A 12,182-nucleotide genomic window follows, 5' to 3' on the forward strand; every position below is an offset into this window, starting at 1 on the left:
AATCTCACTTTGAGCTCTAATTGTTTTCACATTTTTGAAATGTGAATGCAGTTTTTTCCATTGGCCGGTTGGTGGAACCAATTAATGGTTTGCTGACTTTCTTCATTTTTTTGGTCTGTTGTCTTAGAAATTTTTTATATAAGGGCATGCTATTGCCTTCCTTCATCATTGACTGAGATACATGCTCAACCTTCAGCTTTCTCCTCCTGTTTTCAAGATTATTTTATTATTTTATTATTTTATTATTATTATAATAATTATTATTATTATTATTTTACGTGCTATGAGATATTTTCTCTGACAAAATTTTTTATTGCTTGTTTTTGTTTTGCAGCACAGTTTCCTTGATCTTTAGGTTTTAACATCAAACTTTACGCTGACTTTCTCATAGGAGTGTTTGCCTTCATTTGGTGGCTTTGTATTTCATTGATAGCAACGTTCTTGCAGTGACGTATACCTTCATGTTGTTACATTATTTTCTTGCAACAACAATCTTTTAGTGATATTCATCTTTGCAACGACGTTGCCATAAGGATATTCAGCTAGGCAACAATGCTATTGCCAGTACTTGTCGTTGGAGTCGTATTGGCTCGGGTGTTGGCAATGAAGCAATACTAGTGCTGGTCGTTAATGGAACTATGCTAGCATTTGTTTTTGCATGAACGTGTTCCACACTTGTCTTTGCAACATAGCCACACCAATTGTTCTTTTATAACGCCGCGCAAAGTTTGCATTTGCATTGAGGTTGCATCCATACCTTTCTTTGCGTCGAAGTCGCGTCACCACTTATCTTTGTTGTGAAGTTGTGCCAACTCTTGCATTTGCATTGAAGCATCACCATTACTTTGTCTACTGAAGAAAATTTGCACTTGTCTTTTTTAATGAAGCTTTTTCAACATGAAGTCACGCCAACACTTCACTTACACTGCAGCTGCGCCAACATTCATTTTTTCCATGAAGCCATATTGACACTTGCACTTGCACTAAAGTTGCACCAACATTGGCTTTTATAATGAAGCTGCATTAGCACCAATTTTCAGAAGCAATATAGCTCAGACATCAAGGGTACATAGCACTATAGCCAGATATCAAGAATTCAGAGATGCCAACAAGACTTTTAAGATGCAAGGACTTCTCATTAAGATTTCAGAGATACCAACAAAACCTTGAAGTTTCAAGAAGAATGCCGCCAAGACTTTGACATTGCAAGGAGCTCTCATTAAGACTTTGAAGATGCAAGGAGATGCCAACAAAACCTTGAAGTTTCAAGAAGAATGCCGCCAAGACTTTGACATTGCATGGACATGCCCTTGGAAGAGAGATGATGCAACACCAACTTCATATGCTGGAGGAAGGTGACATTTTCCAACTTTTGGAGACATGATGTGAAACTGCACCACTTAGAAAGGAGATGATGTGTTTCAAATTTCAGAGTTGTGAAGTGGCACAACATAGAAGAGAGACGATGTAGCTTAGACTTGTAAGGTACAAGAAGATGCCCCCAGGAGATAAGTGATGCAAAGTATACTTCATAGATGTGGGAGGATGTCCACAGAAGATGAGCAATGCCATGAAGACTTCATTTCTTGCAAAAGAGGTTGGAGATTTTGTTTTACTCCACAACCAAGCATCAACTTATGTTCATCATCATTTCAAGGAAAGTTAAGCAACGTCAACTCCTTACAGTCTTCATTTTCTACTACAACGATCTTTGATCATCCTATTGAGCAGTTGACTGTCTTTAAACAATGTCTTGCCAACCAAAGGGACCTTAAAAGCCTATTGATGACCGTTGGAAAACTCTTCAAATTAGACTGGCAATCCTTCTTCTTTTGATGTGACTGAACTTAGTAACAAGTACTAAGCTGCCTACGTACCCCAGAGAGGGATCAAGTCATCACGTAATTCAACAGATTTTATTTATTTTTTGATAATTTCTTTTTTTTTTTTAGTGCGTGATTAAACTCAGCAAAAGATACTAAGTTGCCTACATACCCTTGAGAAGGATCAAGTCATCACGTAGTTCAAAAGATTTTTTTTTTTTTTGATGATTTTTGTTTGTTTGTTTTGTTTTGTTTTCTTTGGCACAAAAAAGGAGGGCTCACGTGTGTAATCCTCGCCCCACGCCCCACGATATTTCATGGGTACCAATTGTACAATAGTGGGTATCACCACTCATCGAACCTGAGACCTTGGCCTCAAGGGCGACAAAGGCATCCAACCACTATGCCACACTCGCAATTGGTGACATAGAGGGGGATTAATTTTTCTTTATTTGTACGCTTTCAAAGGTAATGGGAAGACATCATGTACCCTTGCAGCGTTGTAGTGGGTAGTTTAAGCTCTTACCGAGGAGCAATCCTTGATGTTCAAGCATAGAAGTGTTTAAGGAACTTCCCATTGATGGGGCCGATCCTTGCATCATCATTGTTGATCAACTTATGAGCTTGGTTAGTGTTTGCCCCTTGCTTGAGAGTTGGAAGTACATCACAAGCAATGGTCACATTGTTTGACCCGACAACTTCATCAAAGTTTAGATCGATCTTGTTTTCTTTGGCAAACTTCATGACTTGTTCTTTGAAGACGAAGCATTTTTGGATTTGGTGGCCAATGATGCGATGATATTTGCAGTAGTTAGGGTCATCAACTTTCCCCATGTCTTCTGGTCGCTTGCATTCTGGCAATTCAATCAGCTTCAATTGCAATAGTTGTTCTAAGATGTTTGGCACATCTTCATCGGGGAACGGATATACTTTTTGCTCACGTCCTTAAAAGTCAGGCGATGCACCTCATTCTTTTGCCATCCTTCAAGTAGTTTTTCATTTGCATTTGCTCCTCTTCTTGGAACCTTGACTTCGGCAGTGTTAACAACCATTGGGTCTTTGAGGCCGACTTTTGCATTCCTATCATTCCTCCTTACTTCCCTTCTGTTTTCCTCAGGTATGGGAGGTTTTGTATTTTCGCGGCTAGCAATGCTTAACTCCATGTCATGCGCACGAGTTGCTAATTCTTCAAATTTTCGAGGCTTTATCCCTTGGAGGATGTAAAGAAGTCCACAATGCATGCCTTGGATGCACATCTCTATAGCAGATATTTCAGAAAGTCTATCCTTGCAATCCATACTCAAAGAACGCCGTCGATTGATATAATCGACTACCGGCTCATTTTCCCATTGCTTGGTATTAGTAAGCTCCATCATGCTCACCGTGCAACGCGTGCTATAGAATCGGTTAAGAAATTCTCTTTGAAGTTGCTCCCAACTGTCAATTGACTCAGGTTTTAAGTCTGTATACCAATCAAAGGCATTTCCTTTGAGTGAACGGACAAATTGCTTTACGAGGAGGCCTCCTTGAGTCCCTGCGTTGTCACAAGTTTCTACAAAGTGAGCAATGTGTTGCTTAGGATTTCCCTTGCCATCAAACTGTAAGAACTTGGGGGGTTGATACCCATTTGGCATTCTCATGTTGTCGATGCGCTTTGTATAGGGTTTTGAATATGTGAGAGAACTTGTAGAAGAACCTTCATATTGTGCTCGGATGATATTTGTTATCATGTCTTGCAATTGTTGAACTGATAACGAAGCAACCGAAGTAGATTGTTCTCATCGGGGAGTGTTTTCAATTTCTCTCCCTTCGTCATCCTTCGTAGATGTGAATTTATGACCATGGCTTGATTCACCAAGATCTTGTACTTCAAGTTTGTTCATTAAAGTTGTAATTTGGAGGTCCTTATCTTCAAGTGCTTTTGTGAGAAGGACAACTCTTTGTTCCATTTCAGCCATCTTTTCTTCCATAGTAGAGGTGTTAGTCATCATGACTGACATAACTTCCCAAGATGATGGAGAAGAAAGTGAATTGATGTGAGCTGGTGAAATCTCATTTTTTGGGTTCCCTTCGGTGGGAGAGAAATCATGCGACCAACTTTTTGTAAAGGAAGAAGGGGATTTGCCCCCATACTTGAGGTGTTCCAAGGTGGAGATGTCCTTGTTGATGGCCTTGTTTCTTGTAAGAGGGTCTAAGGAGATGATTGTCCGGACCTTGGCTTCCTTGGTTGATTGAAGTTGATTGTTTGTTTTAGGTTGGCTACAATTGATTGCACCAATGCAGTTGTTGGTGGTAGCCATACCAAGTTTAGTTGAAGTAGCTATTGTTGAAACTTAAATGTTCTTGCTAAAGGCCATTGAAGTTGGTAGCAAGATGACGAAGATTTATTTCTTTAAAGGAGAATGAGATGAGAGGCAGAGAGGTCCTACCGGGCGTGCCAGAATTTGTAAACGAATAAATTTCTAGTTTGAAATAAATCAAACAAGTAAAATAGTTTCACAAATGCGAATTTGTATTGATGATTGTGTGGTACAATTCTCTGTAATTATAAATGAGTTATCCTCTGATTTGATCTCCTTAAAAGACTTATTGATTGGATTTGTGGTAATATGATTTTGACTTGAACACCCAATATACTTCAATTTGGCTGAAGAATGGATCAAAGATCTTTGAAACGAAATTACAATGAATCTTTGGCTATGAGCTTGTTAGAAATTCTTTGTTCTTCGTGTTCTTTGTATTCTTCGTGTGTTCTTCGTCTTCGAAGGTTTGTGGTGGAAGTTCTCCGGGGCTTTAAAGGCTTGATTCCATGGAGCTTCACTGATTTGTGGTTGTTTGAGGTTTCTAGAGGCTTTTGAACTTGATTCCAGTGACCTTTGAGATCTAGGCAGGTAGTTTGGATGATTTTGTTTCGAATGCTCTTTGTATTCGAAGGTTTGTGGTGGAAGTTCTTCGGGGCTTTGGAGGCTTGAATCCGTAGAGCTTCACTGATTTGTGATTGGTTGATGTTTTCGGACCTTTGAGCTTGATTCCCGCAAACTTTAAGATTTAGGCAGATAGTCTGGATGATTCTGCTTCGAATGTTCTTCGATTTTGGGGTTGAAGTTCTTGATGCTCTTGAATGCTTTGAGGCTTGATTCTTGCAGAGCTTTTTCACTTCTGAATCTTGGTCCTCCTAAATGTCTTAGGAAGGCTTCTATTCATAAGAGTTTGGAGGTGGGTGAGCAACACGTGACGGAGTCTGATTGGTGACATATGTCACAGCCTGATTGGTCCGCTTATGTCATCGCTTACACGTGCTGGACTGCTTGTGTCATCGCTTACACGTGCTGGACTGCTTGTGTCATCGTTTACACGTGCGAGGCTGCCTGTGTCATCGCTTACATGTACGTTGATGCGTGATTGGTTTTTGCATGACACTTGGCAACTTTCCGTTGGCTTCTAAATAGTGATAGCAAAACCTAATAGCAATACATGGTGCTTTGTAATTGGCTGTATTTTGTGGACTTGGTAATGTGACGTGTCAGTTTGTGATAGGTCGGGAATTTTTCCTCTCTACAGCAGAGATATGCCTCTGTTTTAAACTTGATTTTTAGAAAATCGAGTTTCAATGAAAAACTCGATTTGGCGAAAATCGAGTAATATGCAATCAAATTTTCTCGAACAACTCAATCTTCACCAAATCAAGTTTTTCATTGAAACTCGATTTTCTAAAAATCGAGTTTAAAATAGGAGTATATCCCTAAATAGTTTTAGACAAGGGGCATTTTGCTGGAAAGTTTGACTGAAAAAGGTAAAACCCAATTTTGATCCAATATATAAAGTTCTCTTTTTATTATATTTTGTATAATTTAAATTTTTTCATGGTATTCTGAAAAAAGTCTCTAGAAGGCACCATTGTTTGTATATATTTCCCATATTGTAGGCATCGATGGACGGGTATATCTATTAACTATATAAAAAGCGGCTATGCCGCTACAGTGCTTTAGCACTGTGCACTCAGTGTGTTTGCACTGTGCAAGCACTGTAGCGGCAACAGTTTTTTTTTTTTTTTTTTTTTTGGTCTTTTCTTTCTTCTTTATATACAGTTCTTTTGGTTTAGTTAACTGGCAATAGAGCTATAGTCCCTAAATTTTTTTTTTAATATTTATGTAAGCTGGTATATATATTGTTATACTGACACAACAAATTTCACAATATTTTTACAGTTATTAACCGGCACTATAGCTACAGTGCCTAAAGTTTTTTTTTTTTTTTTTCAATAATCAATTTGTGTTTTTTTTTTTTTTGTTTTTCTTTTAAATATTTATGTAAGATGGTATATATGTTGTTATACTAACACAAAAAATTTCACAACATTTTCACAATTTTTGACGTGTCAATTTCTTACAAGTCGAAATAAAATAATAAAATATGAGACTGTGACCAACTACAATTAAAAATAAATTTTTTGAGAAAATGTTACAACACTTATTGTGTAGTGCTTTTGCTTTATCACAAATGCGCGTATGCACGATAGATACAGTGCTTTTGGTTTAGTTAACTAGCACTGTAGCTACAGTGCTTGAAGGTTTTTTTTTTTTTTTCCTAGTAATCGGTTTGTGTTTTTTTTTAAAAAAAAAAAAAATTATGTAAGCTGGTATATATATTGTTATACTAACACAACAAATTTCACAATATTTTTACAATTATTGACGTGTCAATTTCTTACAAGTCGAAAAAAAATAATAAAATATGAGACTGTGACCAACCACAACTGAAAATAAATGTTTTAAGAAAATGTTACAACACTTATTGTGCAATGCTTTTGCTTTATTCAACTGGCCTTGTAGTTACCATGCCTAAAGAGTTTTTTTTTGTTTTTTTATTTATTTATTTTAAATATTTATGTAAGCTGGTATATATATATATATATATATATATTGTTATACTAACATAAAAAATTTCACAATATTTTCACAATTATTGACGTGTTAATTTTTTACAAGTCGAAATAAAATAATAAAATAGGAGACTGTCGCCAACCACAACTAAAAATAAATGTTTCGAGAAAATGTTATAATACTTATTGTTATCACAATATTTTCACAATTGTTGAGATATCAGTTTTTTATAGGTCAAATAAAAAAAAAATGCTAAGTCTACAATATTTTAACATTAATTTCTACGATGCCTAAAGTTTTTTATTTTTTTTTCTTTTAAATATTTATGTAAGCTGGCATATCTATTAACTATATAAAAGGAGCCAAAGGCTCATGAATAGTGTTTTATTGGTTTATTCAATTAGTGAGGTGCACTTTTTGTTTTGTTTTCTTTCTTTCTTTCTTTCTTTCTTTCTTTTTCTTCATGATAGGCCACAAATGGATTGACCCCTTGTGATTGAAATTAATTAATTAATTAGCCAAGTTATTAATTAATCAATTTATCATGCAAACGCGTGGTAGCACAAACAAATCACCAGTAAATTTTATGCAGCGGAAAATAAATAACACGATGATTTGTTTACGAATGGGGAAAACCTAACGGCAAAAATCCTATCGGGTGATTTTCAGGTCACCACTTTCGAAACTTTATTATTATCACAACAAGCGGTTACAAGTAAAGGAATCTCAAGTACCTTACCAACCTACAGTTGAACCTTTATCCCAATACTCAATTGGACTTATTTTGTAGTGACAGTTCCTCCTTTTGATGCACGGCTCCCAAGTACGTGACTAACCAATTGCGCGGATCCCAGTACGCGGACTTCAATCACCAACTAAGAAGATTGTTGACTGCAAAGTTCTTTAGTTCATCCACACGATGAAAATCAAGAAGATGTTTGGTTACAAAATCCTACGATGCACATACACAGCAACTTCTTCAAGAGAAAGGGATGAATTAGGGCAAGAATTTCGTCCTCGGTAACAATTTTCTTGAACAGAGTTTGCTCAATGCTTGTGCAACTTGTGAACTATTTGACGGCCCTTAAAACAATCATTTTATATGTCTAGGGTTAGGAGAAAAGAAGGCCCAAAGATACATCCATGGATCCCAAGAAAAACAGATCAGAAATTATGTTTTTGTAAACCTCGACAGATGCTAGCTGTCGAGTCATAGGACTGAAACAGCTTCTTAAACCTCGACACATGCTAGCTGTCGAGCTTTAGTAACTCTACACTTTCAGCTTGTTTTCTTGGATAGACTTGAAGGCTTCAACACTTGATCTTGAAACATGATTTCTTGAAGTATTTAAACACATCCTAAATCTACCCAAATACAAGTAAAGTGCGTTTTGTCAAAGGATTAGCCCAATCTAAGTGTATATGTGTGTAAAACTCCCTCTTGAAGACTTGAACCCCACACCCCACAAGCAATTATACTTATGGAGTGACCACTACACCAAGGGTGTACGGTGGTCTAGATGTTGGTTTTAGTCACCTTAAAAAGGTACATGCATTAACTTTCTTGAGTCGAATGTACTAATTACATATTTCTTAGCACATGCATTAACCTTCTAAGGCGCCAAATGTACCAAGTATGTGCTTTAACCATCTTAGTAACAGATATTTGTTTACTTGTTTTTTACGGCACTTTGAAAGGCATGTTTGTTTACTCTGAAATTCAACATTTTAAAGCTAATGTTCTGCATGCTTTAGTACTATATTGTTAAATTCAAATGCCTTCTTGCATTGCCATTAACCAATAAAACACAAATATTATTATTATTATATAATTTGCTAAAAATATAGTCTTACACGGTTACACCCCTTGATTTCTTCATGTAGCTAAGGGTACTATATTGTTCAATTACTATTGTAAAGTGTGGAGCTTTTCCTTTCTCTTTCTTTTCCCCCTCAAGTTTTTAAAATAAAAATTTTAAAATAATATGATTTACATAAAAACCTATTATTAAAATTTTCAATAACTTTAAAGAATTATTCTAGTTGAAACTGTCTGTTATAAACATAAAAAGGGAAAAAAAAATTATTAAACCACACCAATTTATTAGTTCAACTATTAGTTTTTAGTTTACTTCAACTAAATCATTAATTTTGTTTTAACTTGTTAAAACATTAAAAGTTAATCTCAATTCTTTAACTAAACATTGATAATTTTTTTTAAAGTTATATTTATTTTATTTCTATTTTACTAAACCATATCAATTTTTATTTTTATTTTTCTGTTTTGCTAAGTGTAAGAACTATGAAGTAAACTACTTTTTCTTTTTTGGTCTAAGAAAGTGAGTGAAATAGAAGAGTGGATAGAGTTAATAGCTTTTAGTTTTAAGTTCTGGGCAGATTAACCTTCTTGTGCGCCAAATGTACAAAGTAAACCACCTATGAATGCTCTTCTTGGTACCAGAAAATGACTCTCCTATTGAGAAGAAGTTAAACTAGCTAACCCTTAAAGAGAACAATCAATAGAGAAAAAGAGAGGGCTAGTTGGGTTTTGCTTATTAAACTAGGTTGTGTTTTGATTCAAGTCAAGTCTGGCGTCACATGCATGATGCAACAATAGCATTTGTCTTAAGTAAATTCTTTGGTTACAGTTAGATAGGGCTAAGAACAACACCAACTTATCCTTTATCATTTAATATATGATCTGTACATTATAGCTAAGTGATATTGTTTGGTCTTCTTATAAAGAGAACTAAGCTTCAAACCTTCCTCCCCAATTATTTTAATATTTAAATTACAAAAAAAAAAAAAAAAAAGTAATGGTGGGAAGAAACTAGGAAAATAGAACATCTAATAAGCTAGCTACCCCACTCTATCAGAAATCCAGCTGAAAGGAATGGTGGGTGCTTTTTGGGCCTTTGCCATAGCTCTCTCCTCTAGCCTTCTCATCCTTTGAGCCAACCTACATACATAGTCCTGGGCTTCTCGTCCCTCACTTGTAAGTCCAGTCAGCTTCTGTACCTTCCATTTAGTCACCAAAAGTTCCACAATTTCTCTATAGTCTCTAGCCGTGTAGACCCCAATCCTTGATGCAACGATAGCAAAGTGATCAAAAAGATTATGGTCATGGCCATCATACATCAAATGGGCTGGCATTGAGATTTTCCTCTTCATCATGTCTGCGAAGGCTATTACCATATCATTTGGATCGAGCTCAAAAAGCTTTTCAGCTATTTTTGTATATGCAGTTTCATGACGCTTCTCATCTGAGGCAATTATGCCACATATTTGGGCAAGCTTTATGTCCCCATGTTGCATGGCCAGCTTGGCTGTGTTTGCATGAGAGATAAATGTTGCTCGTTCTTGGAATGATGTGTAAATGGTTAGACGGTATGGATCATCCCCGAAGCCAAGATCCTAGGTGCAAAATGCGCATCAAGTTAATCCATATAAATTTTAAGAGTAAAGATCTCCATCCGACACTATAAACTTTAAGAGCTTTGCATGTGGGAATAGTATAATAAGGAACATCTTAAGAAGGGTTTATGTAAATGTCACATGAAAGCAAGGCTTAACTCATCAATAGCTATGTTAGGTTTGAGATGCAAATTCCTTGTGACAGTGTTAAAGAGAGTTGTAATTATTGTATGAGTTAGAGATTAAAACTTGGTCAAAGAAATTATTGCAATTTTGAAAACCAGGAACTGTTCTTATTGATTTTGCACCCATCTAATAACTGATAATCAAATTTGATAAATAGAACAGCAAAGGGTTAAAACTGATTTTTCAAACTACAACTTGAAAATATATAGGATTCAATAGTAAAAATTAATGATTGTTTTCACAAAATAAAAAATATTGTTTTATAACTTAAACTTTTCGAAGATCAATATTGTTGCATATCTCACCGTTCCTGACCGAATCAAGTATTGAGTTGTCTTCTCGATTTGTTTCATGTCCACTCTGCCGGAAAGGAAAAGGTACTTATTAAGAAGATCACCATGCCTATTTTCTTCTGCACTCCATGCCCTAGTCCAAATTGCCCAAGGTGTGTTATCTACACCTGTTTCATCGTGAAAAATTTTAGTAGAATTAATTCGAGTTTGGTAAGTTGGAAGGGCTTCTTCAGTGATCATATCACCCACTAAGGCCACAAAGTACTCATTTGGAATGTCTCTTGTTCTCTCCCTTAATTCATGGACTTCCTCAATAAATCCATCTGAGGTAAGATTTGGCAAAAAATCTTGTGGTTGCCAACATTCCTCAACAGGTTTTAGGATAGTTAGGACATTGTTTTTAGCCCAATCCTCCATAGATTTGAAAATTTCAACTTTCTTAGGTTGCATGGGATAGGATTTGTTGACATTGAATTCAGTAGGATGGCCTAAAGACTTTTCTGCTACTCTAAATCCAACAAGAAAAGAGACAAAAGAAATTTATGTTAGGATGTTGAAGCTAAAATACAAGCCGTGGTCAAATTAAATGCAATACGAAAAACATTTCTTGTTTATGTATGTCAATTTGGTATATATTATTTTTTAGCTTTATGAAAATGGATTTTTTTTTATATAAAAATTGTACCAAGATAAATAAATAATAAAAGTCTATACAATTGGTCCCAAGTGCTTATGCTTAGCTTCACCTGCCAATCGATTCTTTAGCAAAAATGGACATCAATATATCTTTTATAATTTCTAAAGAGTTAAATGATATTATTTGAGTTTCTCAACAAAAAAAAAATGATATATTTTTTTTATCATAAAATAAAAAAGTGATCATCATCATATTATTATGACTTTGTGTGCACGCATATATACCAAGTTTAAAGAGCAAAAAAAATAAATCAAGATATTATAATAGATGATATGAAAATCAACAATTCAAATGAGTTATTGATCCATCTTTTCATGCTAATTATGAAAAATGTTATCCCTGTGAAAAGAGGAGAGAGTTTGAAGTTTAAACTCACTTTGTGTTGGAGAAAAGGGTAGAAGTCATAGAAAATTTAGGAGATCTCGGAGTTCTCATTCGTGGGAGAGGAAGTATTGAAGGAAGGGAATAAAAGTTGAAGGAGTTGAGTACTAAAGCCATGTCTTCTCTTTAACCTCTTTTTTAGCTTCAGAACACCAAGTAATGAGATAAAGACGGAATTGTTAGTACTTAGTTGTTATGAAATTTGGAATATATATATACATACATATACATATATATATATATATATATATAGAATTCAGTGAGAGATAGAGAAAGAGAGAGGAAGAGGTACAAGAAGAAGAAGACGTGGCGGGCAATGGAAAGAGTTTAAGAATTTTTTTTAAGGGAGTTTAATGACTTAGTGGAATTACATCACTCATAAGTCATATCTAAAAGAATGAGGACATGACCGCTGGTGTTTTTTTAACTTTGGATTTATTAGAAATCAATAACTTAAAAAATATGTAACTTTATATACAGAGATGTATGTATATGAGAAGTACTA

The 12,182-nt window shown here is 35.2% G+C and overlaps 1 protein-coding gene across 1 annotated transcript; it reads right to left on the reverse strand.

Moving 5' to 3' along the window:
• Positions 1–9,365: 9,365 nt before the first annotated feature.
• On the reverse strand, positions 9,366–11,894 carry LOC126702890 (stearoyl-[acyl-carrier-protein] 9-desaturase, chloroplastic-like). The gene is made up of 3 exons (XM_050401752.1): positions 11,673–11,894; positions 10,612–11,107; positions 9,366–10,120 (listed from the first exon to the last, which is right to left on the reverse strand). The coding sequence occupies exons 1-3, from the start codon at positions 11,792–11,794 to the stop codon at positions 9,566–9,568; spliced, it is 1,173 nt and encodes a 390-aa protein (XP_050257709.1). The 5' UTR covers positions 11,795–11,894; the 3' UTR covers positions 9,366–9,565.
• Between the last annotated feature and the right edge of the window lie 288 nt (positions 11,895–12,182).

The sequence above is a fragment of the Quercus robur genome, chromosome 10 (genome assembly GCF_932294415.1).
Source record: "Quercus robur chromosome 10, dhQueRobu3.1, whole genome shotgun sequence".
Taxonomy (NCBI): domain Eukaryota; kingdom Viridiplantae; phylum Streptophyta; class Magnoliopsida; order Fagales; family Fagaceae; genus Quercus; species Quercus robur.